Source organism: Mycteria americana, chromosome 6 (genome assembly GCF_035582795.1).
Source record: "Mycteria americana isolate JAX WOST 10 ecotype Jacksonville Zoo and Gardens chromosome 6, USCA_MyAme_1.0, whole genome shotgun sequence".
Lineage (NCBI taxonomy): Eukaryota > Metazoa > Chordata > Aves > Ciconiiformes > Ciconiidae > Mycteria > Mycteria americana.
The window spans coordinates 52,877,818-52,905,189 of record NC_134370.1 but is presented as its reverse complement, the minus strand read 5'-3'; the positions used below and the strand labels follow the sequence as shown (position 1 = coordinate 52,905,189).

At 41.0% G+C, this 27,372-nt stretch overlaps 2 protein-coding genes across 2 annotated transcripts in view; one reads left to right on the top strand and one right to left on the bottom strand.

Annotated features, from left to right (window-relative positions):
• TRPM1 (transient receptor potential cation channel subfamily M member 1) overlaps window positions 1-26,322 on the bottom strand; it is a 185,699-nt gene extending 159,377 nt beyond the window's left edge. The window contains exons 1-2 of the mRNA XM_075505828.1: window positions 26,259-26,322; window positions 2,278-2,417 (exon numbers count right to left, since the gene is read on the bottom strand). The gene's annotated coding sequence lies outside the window, so the exon portion shown is untranslated. The remainder of the gene's footprint in view (window positions 1-2,277; window positions 2,418-26,258) is intronic.
• Window positions 7,134-27,372, top strand: part of KLF13 (KLF transcription factor 13) — a 37,168-nt gene continuing 16,929 nt past the window's right edge. Inside the window, exon 1 of the mRNA XM_075505827.1 lies at window positions 7,134-8,161. Within this exon, the coding sequence (XP_075361942.1) occupies window positions 7,621-8,161 (541 nt within the window). The 5' untranslated portion in view covers window positions 7,134-7,620. The remainder of the gene's footprint in view (window positions 8,162-27,372) is intronic.

Sequence of the window (27,372 nt, the reverse complement as noted above, 5' to 3'; positions counted from 1 at the left end):
AAAAGCTAAAAACCTGAATGTTTACCTGTGGGTCACCAGTTCAGAGGTCTGACCATGGCAGAAAGGCATGCCTCTACCTGGAAATGAACCAAGACACTCTCATGCCTCAACTGCAGAGGTCAGGCACACTATGGAACAGGCCTGCTTGGTGTATTCAGTGATGTTGATCACTGTGAAGCCTTTTAGGATGCCCTGCTGATCATTATAGCAAGAAGCAGCACTACCATCTTAAAAAAGGCCTCTCTGCCTGCTTCATGGCTGAAACCAGAGAAATAGCCCTATACAGCCTCAGGTATGACATTTCTTTGGTCACAGCCTTCTCAGAGATTGTGCGTAAAAAAGAATGCCATGAGCACAGCAACTGCACATGTCTTCTGTGATCTGCCCAGTACCCGATGTCTGACAGCTGAAGCAGAAACTGATTTTCATGATTCAGTTTGCTGCTCACAAAGAAGTGCTTTACTTCTGCCTCTGGGCCTTCCAGTGTGGAAAGGCCAGTGCCCAGAAACCACAGAACCTTACAAGCATATAAGCCCTGTGTAACTAACAGGCGCAATGGATGTTGGCAGTGATGCCAGCTCCCACGTGCAGAGGTGAGGAGAGCTGTGCTATGGAGAGAGAAGCTGGAGGAGTCCACGTGCACCACTCAATAGGTCTGTCCAGAAAAGTCAGAGGCAAGTCTAACTTTGCTATACAGCCAGTCCTATATGGAGCATCAAGAAAGGCTAATAAAAAGGGAAAAAGGAAAAAAAGAGTGGTATTAAAAACCAAAAATCTCACATTTCAAAACACACCTGTCTGCTTACTAAACATTGTGGTAAGTGGTATCTGAGAAATAAGAATAGAGAAAATAATTGAGGAAAAGATGAACCAGGGCTGGATTCCAAAATAAAAGCATTGCAATAAAACACTTCCCTGTACAAGCAGCAATGGTTTAACTGAGCCTTTCTCCCCATCCTTCTCCTCTGAAGAGGAGGTAAAAATATATCAATAAATAAAATAAAATAAATCAAGCCCTTCTCCCCACCCCACAGCCCCCAATCAGTCTTGCTGCTTAGAAATGCACAGGCATTATTTGCACACAGTGGCTGCGATGATTTTGCGGATAGCCGCACTCCGAGTCCTCCCAAGAAATCCATTAAAATGGATACAGTTTGCATACAATATCATTGATGCTCATTTCTAACATCTAAACTATTATTTCATGCTCTGTTACAGAAAAGGACTAAGTATTGAACAACAACTGTGCTTCCTTTTGTTTCTCAGCTTTTATCATTTTCCACAAAGACACATCACACAATAAGTAACACTTCACTCAGACCAGTGGGAGGGAGTCCAGTTAAGACTCTCCCTTTCCTTTACATTGCCATACTGCTCACACCAGTCTCCTACTGTAGAAATAAACAGATGAAAATAAAATAAGCATTTAAATCACTATGTTTCATGCAAGAACATTTTTACGTCTATATCCTACTCTCTTTTCCATAGCACACATGACTGCACAAACTGCTACAGTACAGTATAGAGAACACAGTCTTTTTTGTTTCCCATCTTCTGAAAGTATCAAAATGCTTCTTAAGTGTGAGGGGGTTTTTTCCCTTCAGAGTTTGTTTTCCTAATTATTCATTTATCTCTGCCACTCCAATAATGCCTTCTGCCATTTTGTATGCAATCATTAATTACAATAGAACTTCTCTAATTCCAGCATGGAGGAAGAACAATACTCAAGAATTCAGAAGTCTCTGTCCATCAATAGAAGCCATCAAATTACACTGAGAATCAAATGGGATAGTTTGCAAAAGCAATTTCATGAAATTTCCAATGTGCTTGGATTCAACTGAGCTAGAAAGATGGCAAGACCATTGTTTTGGGCACTATTCTGGCATTTTTTATTCCTGTCACAGCCAGCTGAAGAAGCTCAGTGACACAGCACATTGCTGTCACTACAGCTTACCGTGCTTTCTCAGCCCTCCAAAGCAGCTTGCAGTGTTTCTGAAATGTCAGAGTTGCTGACTGCTGATTCCAGACACCATATATAAATAGCTTCTTGATTTTTTTAATATTCAAGCCTTACCTCCACCCTTTGCAAAAGTATTGTCAAATTTAAGCCACTAGAGCCTTTTTTTTTTTTTTTTACAGTCTAAGTCTTTAACAACTGGAGACTTACTGGTGATGTTGATACGAATTGACGCAATTACCTGCTATAACACAGTGATTTGTCCAAAGTAAAATGAGCTAAAGGGATTCTGAAGATGAGGGTGAATGTCTGATACTCACTCTTTTATTAAGTCACTGAGAGCCATGGCGAAAACAGCACTATGCAAACATTCAACGGAGAGTGTGGCTCATCTCTGGCAGAAACCTCTTCATTTCCTCCCTCTCTTCCTATCTTCTACCAGTTCTGCATTATTATTAACCTGATATCAACAAAAGAGACATCATTAGGCATGCTTTTTTTGAGAACTACAGGCCATAGGCTTTACAATTCTGTCCCCTTTTATTCCAATGGCTATGAACTCAAACAACCACTCTTACACAGCTCTTTCCAGAGCCCCCCTCAAACCATGGAACCACTAAGGAGCAACCGCAGGAAAGGATCAGTAAAGACTAATATTCTATCAAAATATAGGATTGTGAATACAGGTACCACAAGAATGCAGGCAGAGATGTCTGCTCTTTTCTCTGTTTCTTTTTTTCCTTGTTTCTTCAGTTTTATTGGACGGGAACTATTTACATAGTCAAAATAAAATTAAACTAGGTCTTTTCACCTTATAGCTGCTGTGTAGGAACTGAAACAGGGAGAGGCACTACATGGCCTTTTACTTTTTCTGTTCTCATAAAGAGCTTCCTGAGGTGATGTAAAATAATGTAACTTCACTGAAGTTCACAGAACTCCCATGGTTTACACTTTTTGTGTGTCTGACTCACTGGATCTAAAGCAGAAGTGTATGAAAATAGAAGAAATTATTGAGCAAACTCATGCAGGAGAAGTGCTGACGAAATGTCTGCTACTATAAAACTGCATGTTTAGATCTTATCATGTTCTTGGGAATAGTAAACTAATTTTTCTCAGATAAAATCCCTCATATCTCCCACTCATAAAATTCCTGCTTCAGATTGCCCAATTTTGCATCTTGCAGACTTCCACTATCATTTGGTTTATAAGGATGTGATACTACAGCATCCTTTTAACTGTAATAGTGGTTTTTACACCTGTTATGAAAAATGTTGCTATAGCTCTTTTTTTTTTAAATTTATTTTGGCCATGCAAAACAAAACATCAGCTGATTTTGAAGCAAGTCTGGCATTTGTATAAGGACTTTGTTCTATTCTGTTTAAAGTTCTTGTTAAGAGAGTTCATAAAACTATTTTCATTTCACAAAGCATTTTAGAGCTTCTTATTCCTGTAATTTAAAACAATGGGTTATTTTGGGAGGGGCAGAACAGGGTGGATTCAATTTAAAATTATTCTGCTGCTATGCATTTGTAGCTAAACAAAACTCTAAATTATGTATTAAGAAAACACTAAATATTAAAAACCCCTGCCAAAACCCAGGCTGTATTACTTGAGTGGATGGAAAAATAGTGCCATAACAGAGGGAAAAATTCTCACCTCAGTCTGTGGGACAAAAGCCTGCAGGTGAAAAACATCAACAACATAATCAAATAAAGAAAATTAAAGAGTGAGGTAGGATCTATTTTTATTAAATTCTTTTGGTAATCTCAGTCTCAAAATTCAGCTCATCTGGTGAGAACAATTCAACAGTTGCAGGCTATTCAGCAGAGGTGAACTTAAGATTTACTGTGTACTTACAGAAATTCACTTTTCCACTTGCTCAGAGAAAATAAATATGCAATAAATAATAACATTGAACAAATAGGCAGGTAAATATATTATCATTACAAGAAAGAGTTGATAAATGGGCATGGTATTTTGGCTAGTGATTTTCCATAAAATCTTTTTGTAATACTGATCTAATGTAATGACTGAAATTTCTTAAAGGAGACTCTTCACTCCTGCTGCTTGCAGGGAGGCCATTTGCTACTGTTAGTTCACACAGAAGCATTTAATATTTGCAATCCTGCACTAAAAGCCAAAGCTGGTTCCACCTGGCAGCTGGAATTTTCATGCCCAGATGACAAACACTTAACTGCACACTGTTCTTGTACATGCAAAGAGATAGTGACTCTTTCATACTGATAGTGTGCAAGACTGGACAATTTTTTACTTCTAGTCAGCTATTAGAAAGTCAGAGGTGTATTTTCATTCACAGTCATGATTTAAAAGAGTAATACATGAACCCTAACTGGGCTACATACACATCTGCCGAATATGACTAACTTCTCTTTCACATGAAAAAGCCTGTACAAGTAACCTTCACAACATTGCTCTTTCCCAAATGAAGAAGTCACGCCCAAAGGGTTCATCCACCAAAAAAAGAGTAAGTTCTCACCAAAACAAACCTCCTCCTCTGAGCCCCCCCGCCGCAGCAGCCTGCCCTTAACCACACAGAGCACAGCCAGTGTCACATTTCCAGGCTAATATCGAAACAAGCTCTCAACCACAAAATTGCAGAAGTACTAGAGAGTTCATGAAGTTGACTGGGGACTTGGTTATGACCATTAATTTTACATGAAAGGCACTCCTATATAACAGGAGCTGCTATCAGGACAAGGCTTTAACCTAACAGATCTGTGGAAAAAGAAAGTTAGGACTTCTCCCTGCCATCAGCTATAGCTAACCATCACCTCCTCTAGGTCTGCCTGCTGCCAATGGGCCCGGCTGTGCACACAATGCAGTGTCTCTCTCCTCTGGCCAAAGACTCCAGGAACGTGGTGAGCTGTGTCCTGCCTGCTCCCTCAATGAAGGCAAAACATAAGCAGCATCAGATTCTCACCCAGATACCCCCCTTGGAGATACAGACACCTCCATGCCTATACAGTGCCCAGAAAATCCTCCACTAAGGAAAACCTCACACCGTGTAAGGTCCTTTCCTGATTGGCTAGCCTTCTCTAGAAGGTTCCAGAAGGCAACAGAGCAGCCAATCATATCTCCTGGCCTTCCTGAGGGATCTCTCCTCATGCCAGGCAGATGGTGGGCCATGCTGGGGGGGGGGGGGGGGGGGATGGGATTCTTAGGACTTGCTGAACTCGCTGTTGGCCTCTGCCAGCACCTCTCCTCTGGCCAGGGCCAGGCCACATCAGCCCTTCTGAGCGTCAGGAAGCTCTGGAGAAGCTGCTGCTACACAGTGGAGCTGGCAGCATAGCCAGGACAGGCTATGGAGGGACGTGGCGGGATGAGACAGCAGTGAGGAGAGGCGATAGGAGAGGGGCACGGCGGTGCTGAAGGGACTGCATGGGGGGGTTGGGGGCACAGAGATATCAGGGTGCCTCCGGAACCCCCATCCGTGCTGGGACAAAGCCTGGTGGTGACTGGCAACCAGGATAGTCCAGGTCTCCCTTTTCCTGTCCATTTACTGATAATGGTCCTTGACATTGGGGTAAGGACTGAGAACTTGTGCCTAAACTCTGCCCTTTCCTCACTCCCCTGAAAATGGCCCATATTTGTCCTCCAACTGGGAGAGCTGCAGGGTTTCTGCTCTGAATCTACTACTAATTCTAAAGAACTGCCAGGTAGGTCTATTTAAGTAATCCTCTTCCCTCAAGGAGGAGGTTGAGCTAGAACTCAATTAAAATTTCTTATAAAAGTGTTTTCCCCAGAATTCCTTTTTCATCTAGGAACAAATTGGTAAGTCCCAAACGCAACCTTTTTATTTGGAAATGTGTAAACATTTCCTGTAGATATGCTCAGCAGAACAAATGGTATGATATGCCTGCATCAAAATGATCTGGCTCGATTCAGCATTAAACCACATCCTCCCGCACTGCTCGTATGCCTTATTCCTCCTTTTGCTGCAGTGACTCAAGTCCCACATAGCACGACAGGCTGCACTATTAAGACAGCAGACATGGAGCACTTTGGTAGATGTAGGTTACCAATGAGCCTGACCCAGAGGGCAAGTGTTGCATGAGAACCTAAAGTGTGTTTTTTTCATAAAGTGCAGCAGTAGCATAAGCAGACATTGCTCCTGAATAAGACATTTTCATGTGTATGAAACCAGCTTTTTACTCAACCTAACACCAAAACTATTTTGAGTTTCTGCAACAGATGTTCACTTCCTCTCACACCCCCTCAAACTCCAAAACTCCATCCAGAAAGAAAGGCTTCCAAAGAAGCCCTCCTGCTTTCTGACCATCTCTGTCTCAGAGAAAAGGTCCATCTGTACTAAGACGGGAATTTCACAGGAATTAGCCTGGAGAAACATGTTCCAACAAAAGGTAAGCAGCACCACAAGACTAACCAATTTCAGATCTGAACTCAGATGCATTTCTTTACTTTTGCTTGGTAAGTTAGTCACACATGCAACTCTCTTGTTCGTTCAGGCATTAATCTCTATGAAACTGGCTGAGCTGTATCTTCTGCAAGCTGAGAATAATAATGAAAAGCAAGTTACTTTCATTTGTACTTTTAAATAATGTAGAGGCGGCAGAATGCTATAGCAAGGAGAGTTTTGCCAGGAAGGAAGGCGATTGCAAGTGTATTCCCTGGCAGTTAGTTAAACCTGTCACAACCTATTAAAATCCACACATGAACTCCATCTGTATAGCTGTAGAACAAACGGTGCAGTCTCACTCTTTCCTGTCACTTGCATCCGTTCCAACTTTACAGCGTTTTTTTCATCTCTACCTTTTAAAAGTTCAGCGCCTGTTAAATGGTCCCTAGCAGTACAAGCTCTAATCTGGCACGCCCCGAATCGTTAACACCCGTCAGAGGGAACGGCCTGTGAAAAGGGCTGGGAGCTTAATGCTCGCAGAGCCGCCGAAACCGCTGCCGCGGCAGCCTGCGTGCGCTTTCCTGCCGGCGGAGGGGTTCGCGCCCGCCGCTCTGCGCGCTGCGGCCCTGTGGCGCGGAGCCGCGGGGTGGCTCCGGGACACGGCGGGGGCGGAGGGTGCCACAGGCTCGCGCGGCGGGCGGTTTGGACGCGCGGCGTCCCCCGGCAGCCAATCGGCCGCTTCCTTTCATTTGCGGACTGCTGCCCCGCGCGCAGGCCGCGCTGGCGGGCACAGCCCTGCTCGCGCACCGCCAACCTGATCGGCGCAGGATGTGGCTTCGCGGTGACGTCAGGCCCAGATGTTTTCCCAGGCCACGCCCCCGCAGTGGTCCGGGCGACTCCGAGGAGCGATAACGGGGAAAGCTTATTCTACTATCACAACGCAATGGAAGGGCTGGGGAAACCGCATCTTTATTGTATTGCGTTCTCGAAAAAACAGCATTAATTCATACTCCGAGCAACAAGCTGCCAGTGCCAGGACCTATCTGCTCTTCTTTTTCTCTTCCATTGGACTTCCAACGCTTTTTTGATTTAGGGACAAGCTGGGTGTGATCGTCACGAACAAAGTGTGGTTTTGATGGCTGCTAAATCACCCTTTACTTCTACAAAGAGATCCTAAGAAATAAGAGAGGGGAAAGTCTGCTCGCATTATCTTTTTAAAAAGGGAAAGAACGGTGTTGTGGGGTTTTTTCTCTTCTGTTTGGATTTCTTTTTAAACTTACGAAAAATGGCAACAGCAGCATATGTGGATCATTTTGCAGCAGAGTGCCTTGTTTCTATGTCCAGTCGTGCTATTATCCATAGTCGCAAAGGGGAGCCTGATCCCCAACCTGATGCAGCAATACCTCCTTCATCAAATGGAGAAGATAAGCGGGAAGTCAGAGAAACCGGGAAAGACAATGGATCATCATTACTTGTGGTAGCTAGCATTTTAGCAGATCTGAACCAGCATGTCCCAAACTCACCCGCTCTAAGGATGGAAAAAACAGAGACCTTTGATATCACAGAACAAATACACATTTCTGTTGCTCCTAAGGAGTTTGGGGAAGAAAGTGTGTCTTCAGCTGGTAAGCGTGGAGGAGGAAGAGCAGCCACACCTACTAGCCTGGCTGCAGTAACTGAGCCAAGCCCCAGACAAAAGAACAAACGCACAAGAAGCTGGACTGACCCTGGATCACCCCAGAAAAAGCACAAATGCCACTATGTGGGGTGTGAAAAAGTTTATGGCAAATCTTCCCATCTTAAAGCTCATCTAAGGACCCACACAGGTTAGTTACAATCCAGCCAGAGATTTATTTGTTACAGCTTGGTAATTAAAATGAATGTTGAAAAAACAAAACCAAACAAACTTGTATTTGGCCACCATTATGGTTTCACCTCGCAGAACTCAAGCTCGGGAAAACCAAACAGCAACAAAAAAACCCCCTCTGGGAATAAACCCTTACTGGGCGTAGATTCAAAGCTAATGTTGCCCTTTTTTATTACTTAATGTCACAGGGAATGGCATGTGGCTCATCTGTGTGGATAGTACCAAGCTGTAATTTTTAGCTGCTAGCCTTCTTGTTCGGTGCGTCTTCTACTTCCCTTTCCAATGCTTCTTACCCTCCCCCATCTACTTTTTCCTACCCCATGCTCCTGTCACTACCTTTATACCAGCTTATCACTTCCCATGCAAGCATCAATACTCTTCATATTTTAAAATTAAATGTTCTAGAGGCACCTGGATGACTGTGTGTCTGTTTCTTTCTTTAGCAGACACTTGTGTGAAAGCTAGAGTAGGCAGGAAAGCAGTTGAGAAGCTGAACATGAGTCACAAGGAGACATTTATCCTAAGTGTAGAGAGAAGGGGACATGGGCAATCTCAAAAAAGCTTTCGGCAGCTGGGTAAAACCAATTTCAAAACAAAAAACATTTGAATGCAAACACTAACTTGTTCTGATCAGTGTTTAGTGTTTACTTCTTGGTGAAGACTTATCTGACCACTTTTTTGTTGCTCTTGTAATTTATGAGACACACACATAGAAAAAGTGGAAGTCTTGCAAGCACTGTGGAAGTTATGCACTGAAAGCATTAGGAGGGCCATCTTGAAACAGGCCTCATGACTTGCCAGACCTCATGCCTCTGCCTGGTGCGGGGGAACAGGATGGCTTCCAGTCAGACGGAGCACCAAAAATTGAGAAGACCGATCTCTGCTGAAGGCACTGATCATAGCGTATATGGTGAGGCACCACACCGACTAGAGCAGGCTCGTGCAAGCTGTTCCACTGGGTAATTTCAGACAACAAATTAGTTCACTAAGATCTACGGTCAGTTCACTTATAAAGAGCATTGAAAAAAAGATCCTCAGAACTAAACATGACTTAATGACTCTTGAACAGTTTTAGCTCAGAGGTGGCAGCCTCACCCACACCAGCCGTACCTCCTCAGTGTGCCTCCAGCTTTTCCTGCTGCCTTCCTGAGATAAAGCAAGAGCCTTTCTAAATTGAGGGTGTTTTGCTCTCCGTGGGAGAGAAGAAAGCCCCGTCAAGTTTGAGCATATGGACGGACAATTCCCTGTGCCTCACAGCCAAAGGAACAGCGTGTTCCTGGCACCCCAGGCAGCCTGCCCTGCTTCACATTGTGTAACTGCTTTTTGCCTCCTTGGGAGTTATGCAGAAAAGGTGCTTCCACTTGGCTTGCTGGGAATTGTCTTCATTAATTTTCAGTTCTTTTGCTTTCTTATTTCTGGCATTTGCCATTGTCCTAAAAGTGAAAGATAAATTTAGCAATGTTTCTGGGCTCCCAAACCAACTAGAGACCAAGAAGGGGAACTCCTGTCCCTGATGAAGAGAGGAGGGCTGGGCATGCCCGCCCTGCGGGGAGAGGGGAGGGAGGGCAGGGCCGTTGGGGAGTGTCGCTCCGGGCTGCCGGCTGAGCCGAGTCATTCGGGGACGCTGGCTTGCCTCCAAGTTCTGTGTGTGGGGTTTTTTTTTTTTCTTTTCCCTCTTTTTTTTTTTTAACTCTTCATTTCCTGTATTTTTTTCTCAGGTCTGTAGGGCGTAATTGGTTATTGCTGTAGCTAATGGCACTAAGGGAAGAGAGCGTGTGCGTGTCTGTGAGAGCTAGAGAAAAAGCAGGGAAGGGACTGGTTTTGCCGTGGGAGTGGCAGGACCCTCAGGGACTACAGCTTCTTTGTTTTCTTGCGTCTCCAGTGTCTGTGTGGGAAGCTTTAAACAAGCTGCCAAGTTTCCCTCCTCACTGGCAACAGGTCTGTCTCTGTTTGGATTGAGTTTTAAACAGGCTTAGATGCCTCTTACTCCTCTTGCGGAATGTTTTCTAAGGTGTTTGAATTTTTTTTCTTTCTTTAAAATAAATTGTGACAGGCTTGAAAAAAGTTTATACGAACTAGGAGTTAACCTAACAGAACAAGCGATGACTTCCAGGACTGGCAAACGTTTGATTTTACAAAACACATAATGGATTTTAGTGATTTAGAACAAGGGGTTTGGGTCTCCTCTGCTTTCCAGTGGTCCTGAACTAGTTAAGTAACATGTACACATCGGTCTGCCAATCTGTCAAATGGATAGGGTGATAGCTATCCACCTCACCAAGCAGTGGTGAAAGTATTCCAAGTACACATGCAAGGTGATTTGAACAGCTACCCCAGTGTCCTGGTTTCGGCTGGGATAGAGTTAATTAACTCTATCCAGTAACTCCCAAACCTGTTTACTAAGAAACAATCAAAAACTTCTGCTATGGAGTGGAACTTCTTCCATGTTCTGTATGACTAGATGAGCTGGTATTTAGGGGTGAACTGAAGGCTAAGAAAAATACTGCAGGCTAGAAGATACTGATGATAGTGCTAGAGGTATTTGAATAGTGCAGTTTATGACCTGCTTTAGAAACTTGCTTGTCCTTGTCTGTTACTGTGCTCAGAAACTAAAGGCTTTGCTCTTCATGCTTGGAGGAAGGATAGACTAGGTCGTTGAGCTCATGATGTGGCAAAGAGATACAGAGCCTTCCAAGTACTATTGGGTCAAATCCAGCCCACACTGGTAGGGGCTGAAAGCTGGTACTATTTTCTGGCTGTTTGGTGCCCCATGCAAAATCCTTCTGATAGTTACAGCCAGATTTCAGTGCTCAAATGTCCAAAGCAAAAACCATAGTGCAGAGGATGCTAGTTATCCTATTTAAAGCAGAAGAAACAAGATGGAACAGCCAAGGAAGCTGCATCTGCCTTTTGTCCTTAGGCCCTTGCTCCAAGTACAGTGTTTTAGAATGAAGCTCTCTATTAGAACATAATGTGCTAGAGCAATCCATAGTTTCTTGTGTTTGGTACACTAGCAGTTAAGCTATCTGAGCCTTATGAATGCTTTGTCTTTATTAAATCGACAAACCCTTGAACCAGGCAGAAAACATTAGTCACCAAAATCTTTGCCGTTCTCTCCACCAGCTTTCAAACACTTCCCCTCCCCCTAGGTTTCTTTTAATGTTTATGTTTTCCACCCTCTCTCTCACTGGATGTCCTGGCGTTCAACATGATCATCAGCCACAAAGCCCTTGAAGTTTTAATGTTTACCAGAAGGTTATATTTAGAGTCAGTGGGTAGATGTCAAGTCCAAATTCTTTTCCACTGAGGTTCCCGTGGACCTCAGAAGCTGTGTTGTGATCCACAGATGCAGTACCCTGTTTGTCCGAAGCTATAGTGATCCCACTGACAGAAAAATTTCACTGGCACACCAGTTTTAAAAATCCTCTCCACTCCTGAGAAAATTCCTAAACACAAAGGACTTTCAGAAAATCAGGTAAACCATTTAACATGACAAAGTTCTCCTTCCTCTAAGCAGGTTTTCAGCACAGGGTCACTAGGAAGTTTTGGAAATTCTCTGGATTCACTGGAAACCAGTTTGTCTCTCTTAATGCACCAGTGCTAAGAGAGACAGTGCAGAGCCTAATAGCCATCTACAGGCTACAACCTCATAAAGCATTGTCCAGGACCGCTATGTTCTGAGAGGTTGTAGAGAGCCCCAACTTACTGCATTATACTACGTATTTATACATAGAGAAAAACTGACTGGATTTTGGGAAGGGATCACAAGAATCCTACGTATTGCACCCCACCCCCAAATCCCTGTGACCTCTCAAGCTTTTAACCATCTTCATTAGCATGCCATCACGAATGCAGAGAAAGCACAAAATAAACCTTCATTTAATTCCATTGAAATGTCCTTCTAAACTTACTAGTTCTACTCACTAAGCAGTACATCATAATGCAGAAACAGCTTTTCAATCATCAGAACTAAATGTGTTTGCAAAAATTAGCATAAGCTAAGGAGATGCGGGCACCAGTCTCAGTCTGGAGTCTTACTGTGATAGAGTCTTGCAGTGAAACAAACTTTGGGGGGCCAGGTGGCTTAACAGTGGCCCCTCTGTACTATTGCTAAACTAGCTGACTTCTATATGGCTGTCAGGGCACAGGGAGAAGGCCATCCTAATTATATTATCCTTGCTCATAGATGTCAGGTTAGGACTCATTCAAGAGAAAGTGGTCAAGACCTTTGTTGGTCTCTAGCTGGCAGAGTGAGCTTGGGCAGCTATGTGTTCAGCCTGCTTAACCTTGCAGTTATGGAGGATATGTTATTTGGTGTCTGTTGTTCTTTTTAGTCTAACCCTTATTCATGAAATATTAGATGAATTGAAATAGGTAGAAAAGACTGACTCATTTCCATTCACTTGTAAAGAAATTTCTATTTCTTTACATTAAATCTCTGTAGTCACATTTTTGAGGACAACACTAACAAACCCATATGAAAAAAGTTAGTTTTTAACTTACGTACCTGCCCCCCCTCCCCCAATTATTATTTCTTGTTTCCCTAAGCAAAATTTTTCTGATTACTTTGTAACTGAAGATGGAGAAATTCATAATGTATTTGGTATTTGAAAGCAATCTGAGAAATAAAGCAATCAGACCTCACTGTGACAAGCGTGACAACAGCGTAACAGTTAGGCTGGACAAACTGGAGTAGTGTTTGGCCTGTGTTTAGGTTGGTAAAGAGGCCTTTATATAAAGTATGCATAATATGTTTTAAACAGCAGGTTGGTTTTCACTTTCAGTTCTAGTATGTCTGATTTGCTCCAACTACATCAATTCAAAATGCAGTGGTAAAGCACAACTTCTTTGAAGTTGGTTTGAATCCAGATGTTACCTGTGTGAATGTGAAGAAACTGTTTAACCAATGTAAGGAGAAGCAAGTTCACATATCAGTGAAATAAACTTTATCTTCCATTTTAGCACCTGGCAATTACTAGAAACTTAGCTGGTTAGCTAGAAAATGTGGACTAGATTTAGCTCAGGTTTCCTTCAGCTTGCCTGTAGGCACGCAGTGACTCTAGAAGGGGTATACATGCACGTGTGTGGCAAGTGGGCAGCATTTGTGAAGACCCGAGCCTTTGCAGGAGAAGATTACAAGAGGAAAAACTTAATCTAATGCATCCTGTGCCACTCAAGAGCAGAGGAAAGCAGGGCTGTAGATTGCTCTTTTGTAGAACAGGGTGAAATGAGTGGGTCCCACTGGTTCAATCCATCCTCTGAGCTGCCAGGTGGGCTGCTCTGGATGCCAGGACTGAATGGGAAGCTGCACTCCCTCTGAACAGGATGCCAGAGGAAATTGGAAAGGCCTTTCCCCAATGCTGATTTCGCACAGGCAAGAGTACAGACTAAGTGAATTTGGCCCTCTGCATGTTGCTCAGCAATTTCAGTTTCAGTGGCTGAGACTCCTTTTTTTGACTTCTTGTGTTAAAAGTTAGAAACAGCTAGCTAGCTCTGCATGCCTAACTCACTATCATTAGCATATACCCAGATTATCAGAAAGCTCCAGGGTGCCTCTAGGCTGTTGTGTCCCATAATGCTCTTCTACTGCTTTCCACCTCCTCTCTTTGCTGAGTGCATCAAAATCTTTTGTCTAAGGTTTTTCTCCGAGATGGGCTCAAATGGAAGCTTCAGGACAGCTTCAAATGCCAACTTCATGAAACAGCTGTCTTTCCAGCCTGAGCCATAAGCATTCTTTCTCAGTTCAGCAGCCTGCTCCCGCATTTTTCTGAAAACTGGTCTTAAGTGTCTTTTAATAAGCCTGTATGTTTAAAAACAATACAAAACTGCAAAGCATTGGTTTTGTTTGCTCTGAAAGTGCTCTGCATCTCCTTTCTTACTTCCTCTAAGAAAGTTTCAACACATTAAAAAAAATGAGTCTGTTGAAAACATAAAACAACTGCTTTTACAGCCTTGCTGAAGTCCTCATCCTAACATGCAATTCCAAAGAATAAAGTTTTTAGTTAAAAGTATCGATCCTAAGCCTGGATCAAACGGTCTATGTTCACTGAAGATAAGAAATAAGCAGTATATGTGCTGTAAGTCCCTTAATGTTAAAATCTTTGAAATAAGCATGGGGCATAAATTTCTTAAAAGAGTAAGCAAGTTTTAAAACTTACATTTTTCAAAAGGAGCTCACGTCAAGAAGAAAAGCAGAACTACTCCTACTCACTCCTTTTACCTGACTGGTTCAGGATTGAATAATAGGATTCAGTTAATTCAGCTGCAAAAGAGTGAGAGTTAAATTGGTTGCATGGAGAATCCAATTGGCTGACAATGGTATTTACCACACACTTGAGTAGTATTAGCTACTAGAGAGAACTAAATCTCCTGACTCTTATACAGGTTCTTCTGTGAAAGCCTTCCCCTTCCCCTTCTCCCTTTACAGAGATATTAATCATGCAGAAGTCACAGAAATAAAGCTTCTGATAACAATTAACAGAGTTTAGGTATTGTAGCTAAAAAGCCATTAAAGCAAAGCTGTACTTGTCATTGTCATAACTGTGATGGAGAGAAGGTCTACTATGAAAAACACTGTCTTCTTTTTTTCCTCTTCACCATTGTCTTTGAAACAGGTATAATCAGCATAGCTAAATATTCTCTCTCCATAATTTTTCCCCACTTTTCCTCTGTTTGCTTTTGCTGAGTGAGGAGGGAAGACAAAGATGACAGTCTGTTTAAAAGACAAGTGAGCATTGCTTTGAATCTGAAGGGGACATACATGGTTGTGTTGTGTTGCACTGAAACATGCTCAATAAACCAGGATAAAAAAATGTACAGAAAGAAAATGAATCAATTTGTGATTTCCACAATTCTTTGGAAATCACGTTTTGCTGAGACCAAGACAGTTACTGAGACAAGTCTAGCTCAGGCAGTGAGTTGCCAACCTGTGCAACCTGTGATCTTACTGTAGTCAAGCAGAGGGTAATTAACAAAAAATATCCCAACTACAGTATGCCTGTTCCAGTCAACATCATTCACAGAATACAGCATTCAGGGAGTGCCTTTTCTACAGGGTGAAAACTTCAGGTATCTAGTGGAAAATCAGAAACTTCACAGAATTCTCTTTCCACAAACCATCTTCCTTTTAGCATGGAGGTGGTACTTGGGTCCAGTGCAATGAGACCTATTAATACTGGAAGTGGTGAGGATGGATCACCTTCCAGTTGTTTTCCTCATCCTAGACACTGATAGCAGCACTGTCCTTCTCAGTAGCAAGACCTAAATCTTACAGATAGTCTAGAGTAAACTATCAAACAATCTTTTTAACGAATGGACAATTGCAATTGATAGCTATGTTTGTATTAGAAATGAATTACAGCCTTATGGAAAAAGTGTTCTGAATCTGTAGAAGATTTTTCTGCAGTAGCACATACTTCTCTGCAGGACGCTGGAAGGTATTTGTATGTGACATGAGTTGTGCATAAACAAACCTTCTGCTTAACTGGAGTTCTTTATGAAAGAAACTCACAATTGGATTTCATCTGAAAAGAAGGCACCTTTAACAATTTAAAATACAACTGTTGCATTGTATTATTGTCTGGCTGAACATGGTTATGGCACGTCCAAGAGCAGAAACCTGGAACTTGTTTATATTGGACATGTGGTTTCTAGTTCTGTTTTATAAGTTAAGCATGTTCCAACTTCCCCCTGCCCCCTTCCAATCTTGGATCAGCTGTTTGGAAGTCAGTGCTGACAGAGCCAAAAAAATACTCTGCTCTTCAAATGCAGGACAACCTTTGAAGGGTCCTTTCTGTAGAGTTTCTATAGGTACACTTTTTTTCCTTTGTTACCCACTTGGCTTTTATTAGGTAGATTCGCATGGGCAGTGAGATCATTATCTTGCTGTGTTCAGTTTAACAATAGCTAGACAATGTGGGTTATTTAAGTGCAGGCACTGAAGTCAGACACACATATCCTGTATTTTGCAGGTCTTGCAGATTCAGCAGATCTTACAGGGCCTCCACTTAATATAAAAGAAAAGTTTTTAAAAGTTCAGAGTGCCACCATTGTAGTTACTGGTAGAAAAACGACCTCAGAAGCTTTTTTGCAGCCCTAACATAAAAAGCATTTACTAACCAGGAACTTGGCACAAGTCAAATGGTATTAAAGTGAGCATATCCTGAAATGACCTTTAGTGCAAGGAAAAGATTTTCTGTAATCAGTTACAGCACTTTTGTAGTGCTCTCAGGAATTATAAGCAAAATACTTGTGACTGGGTATCTGTTAACGTTGCCGTCAATGGATCAATAAGCTATCTTAGATTTATTGCACCCTATATTTCTACCAGACTACTCTCTATTATTCAGTTATAAGTTATATGAGTTTTTGGAATAGAGACACCTGAAGAATTCACATGAGAGCACATTGTGTTGCTGCTACGCGTTTTGCAGCTTTCCGTCTGCTTTGGTCCTGCAGCCAGCTAGAGTATCCCTGGACAGCAAATACACAAGCAGAATGGGTATGCTAGTTATGTAGCCTTTACTGCCTTTAACAGCAGCTTTTAAAACTGGTCAAGGAGAGAGGCAGAAATGCTAACCACTTAGTTCCAGAGTAAGACCAGCTGAGGTACAGCAGCCAAAAAGGATGTATTGAGCTTTTTAAACTAAACAGCTGTCAGTATTTCCACTAGAGGAACTTACAATGGAGCCAGCTGAGAAGGGTTAGAACATGACAGCCTAGTGCCTCTTCAGATGTTTCCTGCAAAATTTTGCTGCAATGGTGAGCTGTTTGTTAATAGATCAGAGAAATATTTGTTTTGCAATTTGGGGGTAAATAAATGAAATTACGTTGGTACAAATGTACATACTAGACTGAGGCTTTATAGATTCTTGCAAAACCTCACGGTGCATGTAGGGCTTTCCTGCGTTCTTAATCTGGTAGTTTACAAATCTGCTATAACAAATATGAACAGGGATCTCACTGAACCACAGACTAATTCTTGTTATATATTGTAGGGGCTTACTTAATTTAAATTTGCAATTTCTTTTAAATGCCAGCAGAAGGACTGCAGACTATCATTAATACATTATTAGCTTGGTGGTTTTTGATTGTTCTGGCGATTGATGTATTTTCCAAGACCTATGTGAACTGTATGCAGCTTTCTTGTGCATGCATGTGAAACTCTAATAGGGCACTGAGAGCCCCTCTTAAGTCAATGGAAATTTCTATTTGGTGTATATATGTCCATACAAGCAGTGCCAATAGAATGTTGGCAGATGGCTAGTCTTATTGTATAATAAATCCAGGGTGTATTTGCAAAGTATGTTTTTTAAATTCTCAGAACATGGCCAAAACAAAACTGAATTTCTTGAATACCCCAAAGGAATACATCTCTGCCAGGATTCTCACTGATACATTTTTTTCCCCTTTGTGCAGAGATGTACAGTATTTGCACCTTCTATTTCCTCCAACTTTCATCATTCTTGGAAACAACTGAATTCTTCTCACTAATGTTTTAGAAATAGTCTTTCTCAGATTAGCAACATGTGCACCAAATTCTAGCTTAAATAGGAATGTATGAGCAAAATTATGAGCAACCAGAAAAGCAAATGCTTTGGAATTTATAGATGCCCCTACATAGTATTATTACCATAAATACACCTATAAGAAATAGATTAAAAAGCTAATTTTTTCAATAAATGTCTGAAAAGATGTAGAATTTGGTAATGAGACAAAGTAATTCTATACCATGGGTTTAAGAGATGCTATGGTGTGGATTTAATAGAATCAGTTTTACTTCAAGCTATATGATACAAGAGGTAAGGCTATCTTCAGCTAATCATCTACCCCTTGTCTTAAAAAAAAAACCAAACTCTGTCACTGTCCCTAATAAGGAAACATATATTTTATATATATATATATATTTAAGCACAGAATTTTGTGTTTCATTTGGAAAGAAACCACATCCTCTCCTCACCACCTGCACATATAGTAAGCATTGAATTCATAGTATACATAAAAATGTTTTTGTGCACAGTTAAAGATCACTTATGGTGAACCCTAACTCTGATTCTGTCCCTCCTCCATGTGCTGGTGAGGCTTTGAAGGGGGAATAGGGCTAGGTAGGTTAACTCAGCATTGCTCAAGTAGTAGGACATGCTGCCTGGAGGGAGGATTCTCCCTCTCCTCATTATCTCCAGCTCTTACCTGCTCTGCAGAATAGCTGATACTGTTGAAAAGATAAGTTTTCAAATGGCAGACAGGTATGATAGCTGCCAGAATTTGCAGAGGGCCTGAAACAGTAACTTTAAGAGGCGAAATGTCTCAGTTCATAACAGTGGGTTTTAACAGATGCTGTTGAAGGTATTTTCGAGGTTTGGCATCTATCTATGGTATTCAGACCCATTACTTTCCACTCAGTTTCATCTATAGTATAGACCCCACATAATCTGCAAACTCTTAAGTCCAGAGAACAACTGAAAAGAATTGTGGTATTTACACCATGAAAATCTGTTCAAAACTGTTAAAGGAAACTGCACACAGGTATCGCAACTCCTCTGTAATCCTGATATGATGACTTACAAAAGACCTGTAGAAGCACAGATATACTAGTGGGAGTGTGGCTGAATGTTGTGGGAACACAATGCTACTCGCGATTCATTCTACTATGGTTATATTCCACAGCTTTCTTAACATCTCATCTGCAAGTGAGTTCAGATACTGCACAAGATCAGGGTAATTATCCATGCCGAAAGACTCTTTCAGCATTTTTCTAGGTTTTCCTTCCAGCTTGAGTGAGTTGTGTTGTGTTGGCATCTCCTTTCAGTCTTTGGGATAATCACCATCTCATTGACCAAATCAGACAGGATTTAAGCCAGCATCTGTTGGAGCTTGGAGTTTAAATGTAGAAGTCTAACTTCTGGGGAGCTATGTTAATTAACAAATCTCATTGATAGCTTTCAGAGGATGAAATGGTCAGGCAGGTTACAATGTCATCTTTGCCGTGCTCACTGAAGTAAGAAAATATTGTACAACAGCTGGCACAAATGCTTTACCATGAACCTTGTCCCAGACTTCTACAACTGGGAAACGTACAGATGAAATGTGTTTAGGAACATGATTGTCAGATACCTTATACTGTCTAAGGTGATAATTTATGAAGCTCTCATTATATAATGCAGAGACAAAGCTGTAAATGCAGAGAAACAGCTTTTAAACACCGCTTGTCAAAGTACAGATGTCCAGCACCAGCACCTTCTAAGCAAAGTTTCAGGCATTCCCCAAAGGGGTGTTCTTTTTTTAAAAAAGACAAACCAGAAAGAGTATTTTGTCACTCTGTTTCTTACCCTAGTTTCAGTATATGGAATTGACCAATGTTTCTGGTAAGCAGTGTGGACGAAGCAAACATATCTTTTCTCTCCAAGTGTAAACTCACCTGACTCATATCACAAGATCCTAGATGGTAAAGGGCTATTCGTTTTTAGAGACTTTTTTGCTAACATTGCTTACTGGTGAAAAGCCATGTAGAACTCACCTGTTTTCTCTGCATTTCTGCATGTGATACTTTTGAGCAGTGTTGCCTCTGGAGAAAACAATATCACTGACCTTATCAAACCAAAGTCATCTCTGTAATGATACACTATTTTAAACCTACATCTTTGACTTGATAATTCCTTTTCTCTTCCCGATCATTTAAAATGAGATTGTTTAATAGGCTGCTATTAATTCCTTGAACTTTTAGAGCTCTATAACATAAAAAAGTCACAGTTCAGCTCTTTCACTATGCTTGATAGGATAATAATAAGGATTTGAGTACTTTCCTCCCCTCTCAGTCTAACATCAAACTTCTCAGTGAAAGAATCCTTCTCTTCTTTTGTCCTTATCTTGACTGATGTTCTTGTAGACTGTTTACAGGAACATAATTCAATTTTGTATGCAATAGACTACTCCCTTTTGAATGTACAAATCACTAGATTATTTTTTGTCACTAAGACAAAAATTACTAAAATTTATTTTTTGTCATTAAGAATCTAATAGGTTACAAAAAATGTCTGAGAAAATGCTATTTGGCTGGTGCTTTGCTTTTGTAATGAATTCTTGGAAAAGCAGCTATACTTCCTGAGGATATATCATCAATACCCTGCTTTGTGCTGCTAAGGTTAGCACTGTGGGTGAGTTACAGACTAATTATTTTGGAAAAGCATATGACACCTGTGCTGAACTTCTGTGCATATGCTTGCTTAAAACTTCTTTCCATGAGCCAACTCTGGTCTTGTGTAAAGTTACACTTTACATTTCTGTATCATACATATACACTGTAAACTGAATATGACCGCTGTTGTTTGCAAGAGACTCAAACTCATTTGGTATAAGCTACGTTTTTCTGGTGTTAGCATGAAAATTGCTTTCTTGGATGTTTAGATTAATTTCTTGCAGAAGGCCAAGGAACTGTACCACATAACTGTTTTCTCAACTAAGCAGTTGTAAAGAGGCTGTAACATTCTCATGGGTGCTCTGCAAGTTCTGCGGTGTTCCCTTTATGAAGAAGTGATTGTGCTAGCACACTTTTCATTTGAGTACATTCGTTGCAGTTTCAAGGACGAACACAGTAAGAACAACAGTAACTTCCACTGCACAACTGTTTTTCACTTGGAAATCAGACCACCTTTGGGGTTTTTAATATCTTTTTTTTTTTAATATATAAGTGGTCCTAGGTTCCTAAGTCAAGCTTGTGTTTGACTCTTCTGATTATAAAACACAGTTTCAGCTCCTTACCATCCATACAGAACTCCACTGACACAGCAGTAGTCAGTGAATAATCAACTCTAATCCTTCCAGCTTCTGTGTTACTTTCTGTGTGGGCATTCCTTGTGTCCAGTTCCTTCTCCCATATATTAAGGCATGGGAACAGGCCCTAGCTGCCTCACCCAGAGCGGTGAATTTATTCTCTTAACAGCATTTACAGCCTTGAGTAATGGAACAAAGGGGTTACACTGAAAAGGTGATTTACAAATGTGCACCTATGAGCATGCAGACAGCATTGTACAATGCTGAGGTTATGTATCTTCTGAAAAAAAAAGGTAAACACATACCTGTTTGTGTGCAGTGTAATGATGTATCATTTTTCCTAAGACTAAGATTTTCTCTTATTTGTCCATTATTCACAAAGAGTAACAATCCTAAACCTGAACTGTAAAAACTTTTCTTTTCAAAAGAAAGTAGAAACAAGTTTCAAAGAACCGGCTGAAATTCAAGGTCAAAGTACTTTGTGCATCATGTCTTTTGTAGGAATAATAAACTGTCCTGTTTGGCACCGTCAAGCTGCAACAGCAATAGTCGGATCATCTCAGTCCCCTGAAGCTAAGTCAGGATACAACACAACTCATGAAGTTGCAATTCCTGTTTTCTTTGGTTTTATTTACAGTCAGTCTGTTGTAACAGAACCTCCTGATTACTCAAGTTTATGAGCCTTGCAGCTCTGCATACTGCAGTTCCTGAATCCCAGCCCAAGACTCCTCATGGCTGCCAGAGTTGTGCTCAGCAAGAGCTAGGAATATGGACAGAAGTCAGGTTAAAATAATTTTGTAGTTCCCAGGTTTAGGACTAGATTGACCAAGAGTCCAAATGGAAACAAAAACAGCTGGGAATTTCTATGATCTTTTTCGAAGTAAAAATTATGTCCTCTGCATAGGGTTTTGGAGCTAGCCTGCAGACTTACATGGCAGGGATATCTTGTAGAATTTCACAGTAATAGTTTAAAATAATGTGCATTTCCTATTATATTTCACAAAACTTTCCATCACAGGAAGCTTCTCCTGAAAAATCTTTGGCCACAGTAAAATCCTGTATTTTGCAGAGTATTTCATTAGCCCATCTGCTTTGGGCATGCAAAGCGTGGTCAGCTAAGTTCCTGCATACACAAGGAACAGGTGCACCATCTCAGAAAAGCCAGAAAAGCCAGCAGGTGTCCTCTCCTCACCCAAAAGAACAGGCCTATTAGAGAGTAGACCTGCTCACTTCTTAAATGAAAAGAGCATGAATAAATGTGCCTGAGGCACTAGTAATTTATGTTTTGGCAAGTAATAGGGAACTTTCTACTACAACTTGGGAACTTTCTACTACAACTTGTCTATCTTTACAGGAACTGCGTTTTTCATTATATGTATGACCTGTAGAATTCAAAATCTCTGCTGAGGAATCACTCACACAGTAAAATGATGTACATGTCAAGAGGCTTTTAAAGTGCTTGTAGAGAAAATGGTGGCTGCTAGGCAGCCCTTCTAGCATGGTTCATACGTATAAACCACATTCTGTAGTGAGATATAAATGGTTTTAACACTAGACTGTTCTGTAAAGGCAAGCAATGAAGACATGGGCACAGCGTGCAAGGGAAAACAGAGTTATATCAACAGAGTTGATAAAGAGGCTGTGCTTGTATATATGTATAATTTGGTAAATTTCAAAATACTAAAGATGTTCCTTTCAATAGTACTTTTAAAAAGGAAAGTATTGAAGGTAGTATTTCCTTTTGAAAAAAGGAATCCAGTTGATTTCTGTATGTGAGTATATGATGAGATACTCGCTTCAAAAGTAGAGGGAGGTGTTTTCAAAGTTATATATACCAAGATGCCCTTGACAAAGCTGTCTTTGAAATATGTCCATGTTCTACTTAAGATCTTAGCTTTTCAGTTATGTTTCGCATCCAGAGTCGCACTCAGGTGGTTGGCCCCTGACTAGTACTCCTCCACAGCCACATACTTCATTCATTTCCAGCACTCACCATGGCCTCTCTCCTACGCCATGACCCCACACGTCAGACACAGCTGGTGAGGCCCTGCGACCAGCTGTCCTGCAAAATGATCGTAAAACATGGAGAGATGGCGGGAGCCGAGCTGCACCTAGGGTGTGTTATACTGTGGGTGTTAATGCTCAGAGAAACGGTGCTCTAGCAGCGACGCTCCTCTATTGCAGTCTAATAAAACAACCTCTTCTGTCACATGATGTGCCCCCCTCCATGTGACCTGTTGATGCCTGAAGTCTTGCAGGCTTAGGGAGAAGTTGCCTGGCAAGTCTATCTAAGGAGGAATGCTAAGGGAATGTCATTGCAACATCTCATTAATAACCATTGATTTCCTCTTTTGTATAGAATATGGCCGAGGTGGTAACACATGCTTTCAGAAACAGCTTGAGACATTGGATAGGAGCCTGATTTTTCAGAGAACTGGGTGTACCTCCCTACAGGTTCACCCCAGTGATTAAAACATTAAGACAGCCAAAATTAAAAGACAACCTAATTAGTGATAATTGTTGAAAACCTTCTCTTCTTTATTTGCTGCTTATATTTGAGAAAGAGGCCTAGATATGTGTGTGCTTACACACATTTGTAGTTTTAAAGAATTAACACATAGAAAAGACTGAAAAACAAGCTGAAACTAGAAAGGAGATGGTAACTGGTGCTCTTTTTTGCTTTTCATACAGCTGTGGTTGAAGGAGACTGCTAGATAGGGAGATGCAAAATAAACAGGGAAGGTATTGTCAGAATAGCACATATAAATGAGACTTGCAAGAGTTGACTGTTGAACTGCAAATATTGTCTTTTCTAAAAAGTTGACCTGCTTTAAAAGTGAGCACATTAGAATTAGGACTACGACTGTTACCATAGAATCTGATTCCTTTATTAAAAACAAAGACCTGAATCCTGGTTTAAACAGGAAGCGTGGCTTTACAATCTGGGCAGAAGATTTTCTGAAGTGTATGCAATGGGTTTATGCATGCCTTGAATGGTAGTTCTCTGATGTCAAGCAACAGACTTACTGTTTGATTATCAGCCCATAAAACTACTTTCCAGAGCTGCCTGTTCCCTGAAGCTGGAAGCTCCATATGGTCATTGGCTGATGCTGCTCATAAACTACTTCAGCACCACCTTGCTCTCTGGCACAACAATCCATCCAGAATGAGAATAAAAATGAAAGAAAATTCCCACTCCCTCTCTCCTCCATATAGTTGCAATAAACTCTCAGTATCAGATTTTTCACTCAGCTTTACAGCTTTAGCTGTACTTATAAATGCTGAAGTCCCATGTTTCATGCAGACCGTGTTACTATGAGGTTGTTGATTAAACAGTTCAAAAGTTCACAAAGAGACATTTCACAGTTACACCCAAAGGCAACTTTGCTAACTTCTGTTTGCTTGGCTTCTAGTAAAATGAAATCTCATCCTGTCCCCAAATCCTGGGAGATGCTGTGCACATAAAATGTCATAACTTATCTGCAATGTCTATTCATGCCAAAGTATGTGGACTTCAGTTGGAGGCAGATGACATTCAACATCTTCCAGAAGTCAGATAAATAAAGTGTATGTTTCAGTTTAGATGAATAATCCTTTAGTCTGTTATTTTGCATAGCAGGACAGCCTTTCATTAATTTGATAAGCTTTGCTTTTACAAGCACTTTTCTGTTTTTAGTAGAATAGAATAATAAAAAAATCATTGATATGTCAACAGAGAAAAGACTGATTCATGGGGTCATGAGATTCCTCCTTTGCAGTGCTGGGTAAAGCTCATGGAGACAAGTTTCACAATTTCAGCATGAATTCACCCACAATTCACACCAGATGAATATAATTTGTCATTACCTATTTAATTGCTCTCCCACTTGAAACATTTCAATTGTCATACCAGAGATCAGGAACATTACCATGCAAATTTTTTATGAAAGCCACCACAAAAATTATTTGTGAGGTAGACTTTCATTGAAAGCAGTCTGAACCACTACAGAGGTTGTTTCTGTGTTCATCGTACAGACAGGGATGGTTTGTGATGTTTCAGTTTGATTTCAAACATTCTTGCAATACAAGCATTTTCAGGTTCAAGTTTTTAGGTTTGATCTAACTTTTAAGTTTCTCCCTCCCACAGTGATCGGGACTCAGATAAATTAAAACTTAAGACCGTCTAAGTACGCTAACTAGAATTTTCCAACAAGGACTACGTAACAGCATTTTCAGGTAGACAGAGAAGACCCTTGGGTTGTTAGAAGAGCAAGGAATAACCTGTGTCCCACACTGAAGGCTGAGGAAAGATAGGTCATCACAGTGATCAAAGAAAGAGCACAGTTATCTATGGAGATACATTTGCAAGAGAATCGCCAAAGAAGCAGTTACAACATTTAGAGGTCACTACGTTGCATTTTTGGTTCCTGCCATTTGACCCACTGGCCATGGGTACCCACTGGTTAATTCTGCTACATGTATAATTTCCCTGTGTAAAGACCACACCGTTGAGAATGAATGGCTTGACAGTTAGCCTGTCAGCTCTGTTGGGACATAATCCTAGGTTTCAAGAAGAGGTAGCACAGATTGGAAGAAGAGGGGGAAGTGTCCTATAGTGAGCATGTAATCTTTTTTTCCACTGTAAGAGTGGGCTGGAGAAAGACAGGATGCCACAGAGTATAATACTCTTTAGAGCTCCCATGGAGTTGCTAACAGTCAGACGTCTGATCTGGAGCTGTTTTGAGTTTGCACAGTGGGCTGGGTGACAGAGTGAGCAATTCTGAGGTAGCACAGGAAGGATCCAGACAGCAGTTTGTAATGGAAACCTTGTGTTTCTGTTGGTACCTTAACTACACATTCCCTGTAGATGCATTTGGTTCAGTTGTGTCAGCTATGGGTAAGATTTTTTTCCCTCCTGGAGGAGAGAGAATCAAGTCTGGGGAGTTTCTTTTCTTGGCTTCAGTTGCTGTCTGCATAACATTTTCATTAATCACCTTATTTGCTCTAACAGAGGGCGAGTGGTGCAGATGAAATCATCAGCTTGTAGCAGACAACAAATCAGCATGCTAGCATGCTAGAACAGAAGTCACACGAGACTGCAAATGACTAAACAAGATCTCAGTCCAGCATATATATCCATCAAGGTCCATATTATTACTTTCCTTTTCAAGTTTTAACTGGACTCATTTGATAAAAACACTGTGTTTATTATTACATATTTTTGGAGAGCCCTCCTCTAGTCCCTTGTCACTTTAAAAGGTTTGAATTAGCTTGTTAGCATGACAGAAAAAGAACGAAATCCCACATACCTTCATTGATGTTAGTCTCCGTTTCGTTTTAAGAGGCCAGACTTCTCTGACCTATGCTGAAGACGCAAGCTTTGTATGTAAGGAATGAAGAAAGCCCCTTAAACAGCAAAGTTTTGGCTCAAGGCAAGAATTCTAGGCTGAAATTCCTTTGCTGGGGTGATGCAATAGGTCAGATTTGCTGATTAGCACTTACATTTTTTGGTTTCGCAACCCCACTATTCTTTTGAAGTATATTTATTAAAAAGTATAATTGACCAATGGAAAAGGAAAAAAATCCCCCATCTTTTAGTTTTGCCATTCGGTAATACCCAGATGTGTTTAGAGGCTCTATTTATGGTGTTTCTTTCATTTATTTTCTGTTCACAATAGAGGTTTTAATAATCATCCTCCTTTCTTACATTCACAGATCTGAGTAGAACAAATTAGAGAAATATAGTAATTAAAGGGCTACTCTACTAAGCCCCAGAGTCCCCCTCTTTGCAAAGAGTCTGATACTTCCATGTGGTTCAGAAATGACACATAGCTAAGACACATCTTCCTCTCCCCAGAATTCATCACTTCATCATTTCAGCATAACACAATTTAATTATCTTGCATTTAAGTGCAAAGTCAAAGGGTCAGCTATTGATCTCCATTCTTGGAACAAGCCACAGGAGAGACAAAATCAAGTGGAAGTTGCTCTTTTAAGTTAGTGGCATTTCAGCTGTTTTACTGAGCACTAGTCTAGGATTTAATGCCTCAAGAGATAAGGACACTCAGTAAGAGTTTTAGGCTTACTGAACAGAAATTACATACAGCAATTGCAGGTGCTTAACTTTGACAGCAAACCCAACATTTAGTTTGCATTATTTTAGAACATAAGCTCTTTGACCCTGAGGCTGTTGCCTTTCGTTTTTCAAGAGTTAGGCCTGTCATTGGTACTCAGTAAAAGAGCATTGTTTACTCATAGATTCCAGCAGTGGAGGGAAAAAATGCTGCTTTTATAATAGGATGTGGCAAAAGTCCATGTAAACAAAGGCATTGCACTTAATGGAAGCAGGATCAATAGAAGTTATTCCTGTGGGGCAGACAGGGTCCATTATAGTCTGCACACTCACCTAGACATGGAAGTTGT